The following is a 12,844-nucleotide window of genomic DNA, read 5'->3' as shown; positions in this document are numbered from 1 at the left end:
CTTTTTTCGTTCCAATGAATGATTCTATTCATACGATTACTATTAAAAAGCTGCAGCAAAATAAAATAATTATTTAAATAATAACTATTTTTTCACGATTGTGAGTTACTGTTGATATAGAGTCTGAAATATGATAGGAACTCTCATAAGTAAATTGGTCTTCAATTGTAGAGGAATCCATGCTCTACAAGCTCAGTTGTCTTAAATCCATATTGGACCACTTTTCTTTATCGAAAAACCACGTGAGAGGCTTTTAGTATATACAAAAATTGTTTTGAAAAAACTTGCTTGATATATTCTCAAAACCTCACCTTCGAAATTATTTTTCAATAAAGAAGAGATCAAGAAAGAGAGAGTGACTTGGGCAAGTGATTTTTCCATTTTCTTATTTTGAAACGAGCGAATCGAACTTCACAATATATTTTATTCGAGGAAAAGATCCGATCATTGGGTCAACAGTTAACAGTGTTTGAAATTTTTATCCATAAGGTGTCATGCGCGCCTATCCCACTAGGAAATACTGAAAACTTTATTGCGCATCCAACGGGTGATTCTGGTCGAACATGATCTCAAAAACCTCTATTATTGAGCAAAATCTCAATGTGAGAGCAATGAAGTTAATGATGATAGTCAAAGCTTTGGATGTATTTCTAAATACACGGAACATTGTTATCAGGTAGGTGTATCTGCAAATCTATCTGAGATAGAATCGCCTACCTGGTCCCAGGCTGTGGAGCACAAAGTTACGCTCAGATGGATTTTGAATCAAATAGTGGAAATCGGAAGATACGGTCGATTAAAAACTGGAATTCCTCTGAATTTCATTTTCTAACTTCAATTGTTTTTGAAAAATTGTAACTTAGGACTCAATGAAGATAGAGCTGCGAATTATTTCATTTTATTCGAAATTCGAAAAGCTCCCTAGGTCTAGAAAGTCAACTTTTGGTATCTAAGTTATCCAATACTCCAGAATAAAATCAGCACGAAAAAAAACAGCGGGTTCAGAGTTTTTTCGGTACTGTGCGGTTTCTTTATTCGGTAGGAATAGTACCGAACAATGATTTTCATTAATTTACATTACCCCCACTCGAATAATTCCTACCGAATTCAACCCGAATTACTTCATACTTGTCGGAGTATTTTTCAAGCATTTTCATTTGTCATTTGTCTGACAATAATTCGATTGATGATTTTTTCACCTTCGAAATTATTTTTGAATAAAGAAGAGAGAGAGTATATCAAGCAAGCATTTGAGTGACTTGGGCAACATGAGCGACCTTTGCTGCCTTTCGAAAAACTTGTCATGTCGCGAAAGACACGCGGTGTCTTTCACCAGAGGTGACATCGATCTCATACTGGTCTAATGACTAATGTGTGAATGAATGGAAAATCACATTCAGAAGCAAAGTACTAGTTGCGTCTTGTTGATTGCATGTTGCGCTAGTGTGCGAGCAGACTATCACCACACATGCAAAGCAACTTCATTCACAAGTGGAAAAACAGCTGCTGCATTCGCAGGTGAGGAAAATTCTCAGAGAGCCGTGCACTAAAATTATTTCTTGTTGCTTTCTGCTCAAGTGTGCAAGTCGCCTTTAATATCAAGATAGTAGAGATGAATTCTATTCTCCCCTCCGCTTGAACTCGCATTACTTCAAAGTTTCTGTTCAATTATGTTATGGTATTGCTGAGGAATCGGCCAAACATTATTTGTTCCATTCTATGTGGAATTTTTTCTACTTTTCGTAGTGTCTCTATATACTTCAAATGGAAAAACACTGGATTCTCTATTAAGCCTGGTTTTTATTAGTAGAGTTAGTGGTTGAATTCCCTTAGCAAGTACTAAATTGTAAACTCTCCTAATGAAAACGTTCATGATAGAGTCAAGGTAGAGAGTACTAGTTTTTGAATGATATTAATAACCGAAACCGGTTATTATTAATAACCGAAACCGGTCTTTCTAAGTATCAATAAATATGTGGTTTTTTGACAATTTCTTAGTTTTTTTCATTCAATATGAATAATTACCACAATATCAACTTCTCAACTACACAAAAAGTACTAGTTTTTAGTAGAGTAGAGTGGGATAGTACTCTACCACTTGCCTTCCCCCACCACCGCTTCTCACTCTACTCTACCACTACTAATTCTAAGGAGAACAGCTAGCAGAGTAGAGTAGAGCAGTTTTTAAGATTAGTTTTATACACTAGACAACACACTTTACCTACTATTCTCAGCTGTAATGAAAACAGTTACTCGACCAAGTAAGTAGAGTAGCTTTAGCTCGTTAGAGTTAGTATGCCAGTTACTCGACCACTAACTCTACTAGTGAAAACAAGGCTTTTGAGTAGCACTCATATGAGAGAGGTATTAAAAAAAACAAACACTTTCGATGAAACTTTCCGTGATAAAATTATTACTATATTTATAATACTGTATTGCATACACTATAGGTTCTCATCAATGTCATACAATGACTAGTTTGTATTTGTTAATTTAATTTTTATATAATTTAAATATTTATAACAGTGCTTTTGGCATGATTTCTATTACAATTTGAGATTAAGTCTACAATCTTCATAAGAAGATTGTGAGTAAAACATAATTCTAGGGATAGCCTCATCAGTTTCATTTCCAGGGTTGTTTTGATTTTGATCCATTCAGCTTTCTTGATGGTTCTGGCTTTGAATTTTCCGATGTTGGTCTGTTGTCACTCGATAACTAGAAAAATAAAAAAGACAATAGAAATAGAAGTTCGTTGCTGGTCTTCAAGTATAATTACATAGAAAAATCTAATATTTTCAACAAAAAAGCTTGCCTTTATATAGAATACATTTTATTGCATACATGCCATAATTTTATGATAGCCTACGGTATTTCTAATGAAAAAAGCACCTGGAATGGGAATGTTGAACTTCAGGCTTTAGAAAAAATTAATTAAAACTAGTTTCTTACAAAATTTTGAATGATATAGTCTTGAAACGTTACATTCAGCTTAATTCTTTAATCAAATACTATTATATATTAAGAATTTAATTCTCAGTCATATCAAATTAAATTTTATTCCCAATATTTACAGATAACCACTAACATAAATATGTGTGACAACAACAAATAAATGAAAAGGAAATAACAAAATATAAAGCATAATAGGTAATTAAACAATAGTCGCTGACACAATAATCAATAAATAAAAAGTGAAGGAAACATGCCGAGGCTTAAACTGTGGGGGATGGAGAGTTTTGTAAATTTATTTTTCTATTAATTCTTTTGGTTACTTCTCATAAAATATAAAAGTATCAAGCAAAAGACTTGCTAGCTCGCATCAATTATACTGCACTCTTAATCAGTTTCAAACAATTCGTGGTTCAGGTTAAAAAAGAAGAAGGTGATTGTATTCGTTTGTTGCTCTTTTTAAACTTATTTTGGATTCAATAAAGATAAACTCTATTTTATGCTAGATGTATGTAAATGTAAATGAATGTAAGGTATATAAAATGCATTTTGTTGTGGATGATAAAATTTATTTCCTAATGGTCATTTGTATTATGGAGATGAAAAAGCTGCTTATTTCATCCAGTTGGATGAGGTCTTTTTATAGTCGTTTAAAAAATATGTTTATATTGTTGATCTCCTTTATGGCTTTCGGCAAGAGATTATAAACTTTGGCCCCCAAATAGCATAGATTTTTTTAAAATAAAATATTTCGTTTAGGCACTGTTACATCGAATCTGTTCCTCAGGTTATAAGATGATCCAAACCTTTCGCATTTTCATTCAGTCAATGAATGAGTGCATTCGCCCTAATTAGAGTAGGGCCTACTATTCATGTAGGAATAGTATGACTAGGCCCTGGTATCAAAATGCGTATGCCACCTGAACATTGAAGGCATTATTAGAGCAAAGTGTGATTTCCTCTAAAGGTTAATGTTAGAGCATAGGGTATATGTGATATCTCTACAAGAAACTCAACTGAATCAAAAGAGCAGTTTTACTCAAGAGAGCGATTTCCTGGATATGATATTATTGGTGCTACATACCATAGATGTTATGGCATAGCTACATATGTGAGAGCAAACTTGGAGAATGTTACCCTCATTTTACAAAGTCAGGAATATAATGTCCACTTGGTTGTACTGAGAATAGACGACCTGTCTATAGTCAATGTGCATAAGCCCCCAGCAGTGGAGTGGCCACTCCAGGTTCTGCCACAGCTTGATTACTCATGCATATTGGAGAACACCATGATACATGGAACTATAGCCATAATAATAGCTGTGGCACGAATGTACCCCTTTTAGACTGGGAGGAAAGGAACAATATGTAACTGGTTTTTATGGCGAACAAAGAGGGACCTTCAAATCGGATGGATGGGAACATACTATAATCCTGACTTGTGCTTCACTAGTAGAGATAGCTCTGGCAAACCACTGTCTGCAATTTGATCTGATTTTCCTCATAGTCAGCACCGCCCTGTTCCAAATGAAATAATAGGCATCCAGATACTCCTGATTAACTCAAAGCAGCGACCGAGATTGAACCTTTCTAAGGCAAGGTGGAATGAATATGCATGTAGATCTTGACAAATGTGTACGATGGATACCTGCCACCAAGTTACCAGAGGTTTGTTGGTGCAGTAATCGCAACAGCAAAGAAACACATTCCAAGGGGATACAAAAAAGAATATATACCTGGCTGGAATGATAAATGCAACATCATCTACAAAAGATTCCAAGAGATTGGAGATGGACACGTAGCTGAAAAGCTTCTGAAAGAGCTGGATGGTGCAAGAATAGACCGATGGGATAAAACAGTGGAAATGCTAGATTTGAAACATTCTAGCCGACAAGTGTGGAGCTTGTGGTACTTGGTGCAGCTAGAAAGCCAAGCAGGCAAGGAACTGAAGTTGAGCCTAATTTGGATGTTGAGCACATTGTTAGAACTTCCAAAGCAAACCACAATTTAGAGAACACTGATGAGATTAGGCAACTGGAGATCCTTAGGGAGAGAGTTATGCCAAACCCACATTTCTCTGCTCCATTTAGTGTTGATGACATAGACAATGCTCTGAGGGGCATGAAGCCTGGTAAGGATCCAAGGTTTGATGGAATTCACCCAGAATTCTTACTCAATGCTGGATAAAAACACCAGGCGATGGTTGAGCCGTTTCTGTTAAAACATACTTGCCACTGGAAAATTCCACATGCTATGGAAAGGTCAAAGTTTGTAGCAATCTTGAAGCCTGGGGAGATGACCAATCAGGTCGAAAGCTATCGGCCAATAGCTCTGCTTAGCCCAGTTTATTAATTGCTAGGAAGACTACTTTATAAGCACAGCAAAGCGATAGCAATAAGAACAGCAATCCTTGAGACAGTCCCTATTGAGCAAGCAGGCTTCAGGCTGGAGCGCAGCTGTGAGGATCAAGTCTTGGCACTGACGACATGATTGAGGCTGGATATCAGGGACAAAAAAAAACAGTTGTAGCTTTTGTAGATGTGAAGGCAGTATATGATACAGTCTGGCAAGGAGGTCTGATTTATAAAGTGTTGAAAGTTATTCCATGTCAACTTATTGTAAGACTTGTCTACAATATATATGCTGTAAAGCAGATCCTTTCAGGTTTTGATTGGGCATAGGATGAGTCGGACAAAAAGGCTTGACAATGGTCTGCCACAAGTATCAGCCCTGGCTCCTCTCCTTTTCAACCGTTATGTCTTAAACCTTCCTAGAGTCGATTCCAGAGTATTTGCATAAGCAGATGATTCAGCTTTGGCTACACAGAGTAATAGCCTTGAGACTGGAGAGGAGACACTAACAAGTGACTTAGCAGTCCTGGCAGACTACTGTTCGAAATAGAGGCTGTGGCCTAGCACTGTGAAAGTATCAGCCTTTCATCTGGCAAATACTGAGCTGAGGGTCTCACGGAATGATGCTGCCTTGAAACATTATAAGTTCCCGAAATATCTTGGCAATCACCCTGGACAGGACCCTCTCCTTTAACCAGCACCTAAGGAGTGTAGCGGCCAAATTGGAGACAAGAAACAACATCATTCGGAAACTATGAGGCAGAACTTGAGGCTGATCTTCCTCAACTCAAAGGTGCTCTAGCCTGGGCCTGGTGTATGCTACTTCTGAGTACTTCACCTCTTCCTGGATCAATAGCTGGCATACTAACCTTGTAGATGTAATGTGCAACTGAACAATTCAATGCGCATAATTTCAGGAGTCTTACAATCCACTCCAGTTTCCTTGCTCCCAGTGCTCAGCGGCATACCCCCACCTCCTCTTCACAGAGCACACACAAGCTCTCCTTCGGCTCTATGGAAGAATTAGCTCTAATCAAATACTTCTTAGCCATCAGGACATTCCAGATTTATATAGAAGAAAGCTGAAGTCCAGAAGGCCAGCGATTAGGATGGCAGAGCAATTAAAAGACGAGAGGTACTGACCAGTGACCAGAAGATTGGAGAGAGGAAGCAGCCCCTGGAATGCCAGAGAGCCTCCTTTTTTTGTGCTCCCCTGGGCATCTGGGCGGCGCTCAACAGAATTTAAACCCAACATGGGAGATACAATGCATCATTTTTCAAATGGGGACTTGCAGACTCCTCACTATATGACTGTGGTGTGTAGATAGTGCACCACATCATATCAGCATGTGAGAGACCTGCCAACCTGGGCGAGGTCAACGACTTCACTGTACCCAGTCCCCAGGCAATACAGTACATATAAATCCTTGACGTGCTCTTATAACCGTGTGAAATCTTCAAAATATGACAAAAATGCCATACGCTAAATAATAATAATACTCGCTCTATTGAAAAATATTTTTACAACTTTATAGATGCAAACCATTTTGAAGGGAAGTACTCCAGAAGCCATAAAAAGAGGACGTGCATAATCTAAGTAGCCGGCATTACATCATAGTATTACAGGTTTTATAATAGTAAAGTATGCACCATCGCAAACAGACAAACCATAATGTAGTTTCGAGTCAATAAATGCAAAATACAACATTCGAATAGATTTGATTAATTTCCCTTTTATGTTTCGAGCATTGAAATTATATATTTTGATTTCGGTCTCATAACCATCCAATTTAAGGTGAACCACTCCTCAATAGTTTGATATCGGACTGCACATTTCTTCTCATTTCTTTAATGGAATTACTTTTATAGAATAGGGCTGTATCATCAGCAAATGCTGACAATTCACATGAGAATGTTTCATTACAAAAGTACCATTGAATTCTCTATCCATGTTGATGTAATCTAATATAAATGTATTAATTAGCTAAAGTGGATTCCAAGTAACCACCACCATTAAGAAAACCTGTCTGTGATTCAAACTACAGTAATGTTACATCCCAGTATATGAATAATTTTATGAGCATAGAGTTTTCTATCACTTTCCAAACAACAGCAGTTTATAAGCCCTAGGTTTTAATGCGAGATTAGATAAGTGGAATGAACAATGAAATATTTTTATATTTAATTTTACAGGAAATATTTTTCAAATTGAAGATATTGATTCGAAGGAAACTTACATTCATAAATTTCGCCCAGCTTGATTGACTATCTGCTAATGAACCACTATTCAAAGTAGTGTCATTATCCAAACAGCTCAGATCTTCAACTGGATGACCTGGAGCTCTCTCTAGAAGCTGCAAAAATAGAACAATTTATGTGAAGCAATAAAAATGATTGGATAGACATTTAAATGCAGTTTATAAAAATCTAGAGTAGCTTGTAACATTATTATTCATGAATATGTAAGGTTGTAGTGGATTAACAAACTAAAAACGCTATGCTAATAAACAATAATCAAGATACATTCTTGTAATTCTAAAACTGCATAGTGGAATTCATCCTAAGGATCTATATGCTACTTCAGCTGGTATTTAGTGTCTTCCCTATATGATCATCCCACGAATGAGGAATAAATTTCAAGTGCATTAATCTCAACTATTCAGCATTAGATAATAATCGGCTTTGATGTACTTAGATTTATGATGATCGTTACTATTTTCAGTTTAAATAATATACATAACTGTATTTTTCATTTCCAACTATACGGTGATTTCAAAACGGGTTTTCTTTAACTAGGTTAGTTATAAATTATTCTTTAGTTTTTGTTCTATCCTTCGGACGATCAGAAGTAATATTCAAGTTATGGACCACTAACCGATTTCTTGTTCAAATTGAGGTGCAACATTCAAAGTTAGATTGGACGTCGGACCGCGAATGGGGTTGTTTAGGTTGGGTCGAATGTTGGATGTCTAGTCAGACGGGTTGAGTGGATTGGAGACCCAACACATTCAACATTCCAGGGTCAGCCGCGTAGTCACAGTCGAGTTGGAATGTGAGTGACGATGTTGGACAAACTCGTGGACCACCAGCAGTGGAGTGGCCACTCCAGGTTCTGCCACAGCTTGATTACTCATGCATATTGGAGAACACCATGATACATGGAACTATAGCCATAATAATAGCTGTGGCACGAATGTACCTCTTTTAGACTGGGAGGAAAGGAACAATATGTAACTGGTTTTTATGGCGAACAAAGAGGGACCTTCAAATCGGATGGATGGGAAACATACTATAATCCTGACTTGTGCTTCACTAGTAGAGATAGCTCTGGCAAACCACTGTCTGCAATTTGATCTGATTTTCCTCATAGTCAGCACCGCCCTGTTCCAAATGAAATAATAGGCATCCAGATACTCCTGATTAACTCAAAGCAGCGACCGAGATTGAACCTTTCTAAGGCAAGGTGGAATGAATATGCATGTAGATCTTGACAAATGTGTACGATGGATACCTGCCACCAAGTTACCAGAGGTTTGTTGGTGCAGTAATCGCAACAGCAAAGAAACACATTCCAAGGGGATACAAAAAAGAATATATACCTGGCTGGAATGATAAATGCAACATCATCTACAAAAGATTCCAAGAGATTGGAGATGGACACGTAGCTGAAAAGCTTCTGAAAGAGCTGGATGGTGCAAGAATAGACCGATGGGATAAAACAGTGGAAATGCTAGATTTGAAACATTCTAGCCGACAAGTGTGGAGCTTGTGGTACTTGGTGCAGCTAGAAAGCCAAGCAGGCAAGGAACTGAAGTTGAGCCTAATTTGGATGTTGAGCACATTGTTAGAACTTCCAAAGCAAACCACAATTTAGAGAACACTGATGAGATAAGGCAACTGGAGATCCTTAGGGAGAGAGTTATGCCAAACCCACATTTCTCTGCTCCATTTAGTGTTGATGACATAGACAATGCTCTGAGGGGCATGAAGCCTGGTAAGGATCCAAGGTTTGATGGATTCACCCAGAATTCTTACTCAATGCTGGATAAAAATACCAGGCGATGGTTGAGCCGTTTCTGTTAAAACATACTTGCCACTGGAAAATTCCACATGCTATGGAAAGGTCAAAGTTTGTAGCAATCTTGAAGCCTGGGGAGATGACCAATCAGGTCGAAAGCTATCGGCCAATAGCTCTGCTTAGCCCAGTTTATTAATTGCTAGGAAGACTACTTTATAAGCACAGCAAAGCGATAGCAATAAGAACAGCAATCCTTGAGACAGTCCCTATTGAGCAAGGCTGGAGCGCAGCTCCAGAAACAACATCATTCGGAAACTATGAGGCAGAACTTGAGGCTGATCTTCCTCAACTCAAAGGTGCTCTAGCCTGGGCCTGGTGTATGCTACTTCTGAGTACTTCACCTCTTCCTGGATCAATAGCTGGCATACTAACCTTGTAGATGTAATGTGCAACTGAACAATTCAATGCGCATAATTTCAGGAGTCTTACAATCCACTCCAGTTTCCTTGCTCCCAGTGCTCAGCGGCATACCCCCACCTCCTCTTCACAGAGCACACACAAGCTCTCCTTCGGCTCTATGGAAGAATTAGCTCTAATCAAATACTTCTTAGCCATCAGGACATTCCAGATTTATATAGAAGGAAGCTGAAGTCCAGAAGGCCAGCGATTAGGATGGCAGAGCAATTAAAAGACGAGAGGTACTGACCAGTGACCAGAAGATGGAGAGAGAATCAGCCCCTGGAATGCCAGAGAGCCTCCTTTTTTTGTGCTCCCCTGGGCATCTGGGCGGCGCTCAACAGAATTTAAACCCAACATGGGAGATACAATGCATCATTTTTCAAATGGGGACTTGCAGACTCCTCACTATATGACTGTGGTGTGTAGATAGTGCACCACATCATATCAGCATGTGAGAGACCTGCCAACCTGGGCGAGGTCAACGACTTCACTGTACCCAGTCCCCAGGCAATACAGTACATATAAATCCTTGACGTGCTCTTATAACCGTGTGAAATCTTCAAAATATGACAAAAATGCCATACGCTAAATAATAATAATACTCGCTCTATTGAAAAATATTTTTACAACTTTATAGATGCAAACCATTTTGAAGGGAAGTACTCCAGAAGCCATAAAAAGAGGACGTGCATAATCTAAGTAGCCGGCATTACATCATTACTTCCTCACACTTTCCCTCTCTTACTCTTTCTCTATCTCTCTTACTCCCTCACACACTCCCTCTCTTAATCTTTCTCTATCTCTCTTAATCCCTTACAGGTTTTATAATAGTAAAGTATGCACCATCGCAAACAGACAAACCATAATGTAGTTTCGAGTCAATAAATGCAAAATACAACATTCGAATAGATTTGATTAATTTCCCTTTTATGTTTCGAGCATTGAAATTATATATTTTGATTTCGGTCTCATAACCATCCAATTTAAGGTGAACCACTCCTCAATAGTTTGATATCGGACTGCACATTTCTTCTCATTTCTTTAATGGAATTACTTTTATAGAATAGGGCTGTATCATCAGCAAATGCTGACAATTCACATGGGAATGTTTCATTACAAAAGTACCATTGAATTCTCTATCCATGTTGATGTAATCTAATATAAATGTATTAATTAGCTAAAGTGGATTCCAAGTAACCACCACCATTAAGAAAACCTGTCTGTGATTCAAACTACAGTAATGTTACATCCCAGTATATGAATAATTTTATGAGCATAGAGTTTTCTATCACTTTCCAAACAACAGCAGTTTATAAGCCCTAGGTTTTAATGCGAGATTAGATAAGTGGAATGAACAATGAAATATTTTTATATTTAATTTTACAGGAAATATTTTTCAAATTGAAGATATTGATTCGAAGGAAACTTACATTCATAAATTTCGCCCAGCTTGATTGACTATCTGCTAATGAACCACTATTCAAAGTAGTGTCATTATCCAAACAGCTCAGATCTTCAACTGGATGACCTGGAGCTCTCTCTAGAAGCTGCAAAAATAGAACAATTTATGTGAAGCAATAAAAATGATTGGATAGACATTTAAATGCAGTTTATAAAAATCTAGAGTAGCTTGTAAGATTATTATTCATGAATATGTAAGGTTGTAGTGGATTAACAAACTAAAAACGCTATGCTAATAAACAATAATCAAGATACATTCTTGTAATTCTAAAACTGCATAGTGGAATTCATCCTAAGGATCTATATGCTACTTCAGCTGGTATTTAGTGTCTTCCCTATATGATCATCCCACGAATGAGGAATAAATTTCAAGTGCATTAATCTCAACTATTCAGCATTAGATAATAATCGGCTTTGATGTACTTAGATTTATGATGATCGTTACTATTTTCAGTTTAAATAATATACATAACTGTATTTTTCATTTCCAACTATACGGTGATTTCAAAACGGGTTTTCTTTAACTAGGTTAGTTATAAATTATTCTTTAGTTTTTGTTCTATCCTTCGGACGATCAGAAGTAATATTCAAGTTATGGACCACTAACCGATTTCTTGTTCAAATTGTGGTGCAACATTCAAAGTTAGATTGGACGTCGGACCGCGAATGGGGTTGTTTAGGTTGGGTCGAATGTTGGATGTCTAGTCAGACGGGTTGAGTGGATTGGAGACCCAACACATTCAACATTCCAGGGTCAGCCGCGTAGTCAGAGTCGAGTTGGAATGTGAGTGACGATGTTGGACAAACTCGTGGACCACCAGTCAGAGTGTGAGTGGTGAAATATCCGACTAGTCTTACTACCTGTCCAACATTGTTGGACAAGAAATCGGATAGTGAATCGGCTAGCTTTACCGTCAAATCACATAGCCTCAAAAGGTCACGGATCAACGATTATGCTACTGTAATCTTCATGCACTAAAGAAAATCAGTATCATGTTTTCAATAGCCAATAATTTTCAAATCCAAGCAATTTTATTAGTCACAGTGAATATTTTATAATGCAATGAACTGAGTTATAAGTATATATCTCATAGTTAACTACATGAGGTTGCATAAGCAATATTCAAGCGATGAATCCAAGATTGGAGGATGATTATAAAATGCAAGATGACAACTAACTTATTTTGAACACATTTTTTACCTTATACAACCAGATCATCTTGCATAGAGTTTTTTCAGCCCATTGTACATCCAATAAAACTGACAACAAGTTGTCACTGTCATAATTGCCTCAAGCTAGAAAATGGATTTGGGCATCAGGCATCGTTCAATAGGCATGGACAACAATAGATAGTTTATTCTTTATTCTGTTTGAAAAACATTATGTTGAAATTGGAAAAAGCATATTCCATGATTACTAAAATTGCAATATACTACGTTGAATTTCAGGGTATAATTCTACAGTATTAAGAGATTTAACCAGTAAAGCAACTAGAGTGGATAGGTCGGCTAATAAAAAGGAAAATTAAAATTTCAAAATGGCAGATTGATAAAACGATTATAGTTTATTGTTATACTTTTAAATTCAGTGATATTCTAATGTT

General features: G+C 37.3%; 1 protein-coding gene across 3 annotated transcripts in view; it reads right to left on the bottom strand.

The window, feature by feature from the left end:
* Positions 1 to 2,384: 2,384 nt before the first annotated feature.
* LOC111048112 (interaptin) overlaps positions 2,385 to 12,844 on the bottom strand; it is a 31,517-nt gene continuing 21,057 nt past the window's right edge. For all 3 annotated transcript variants that reach the window (XM_039433997.1, XM_039434006.1, XM_039434011.1), the window contains 2 exons: positions 11,210 to 11,326; positions 2,385 to 2,718 (listed from right to left, as the gene is read on the bottom strand). In XM_039433997.1, coding sequence (XP_039289931.1) covers positions 2,626 to 2,718; positions 11,210 to 11,326 — 210 coding nt within the window. In that variant the 3' untranslated portion in view covers positions 2,385 to 2,625. The remainder of the gene's footprint in view (positions 2,719 to 11,209; positions 11,327 to 12,844) is intronic.

The sequence above is a fragment of the Nilaparvata lugens genome, chromosome 1 (genome assembly GCF_014356525.2).
Source record: "Nilaparvata lugens isolate BPH chromosome 1, ASM1435652v1, whole genome shotgun sequence".
Lineage (NCBI taxonomy): Eukaryota > Metazoa > Arthropoda > Insecta > Hemiptera > Delphacidae > Nilaparvata > Nilaparvata lugens.
This window is presented reverse-complemented; position numbering and strand designations above follow the sequence as displayed.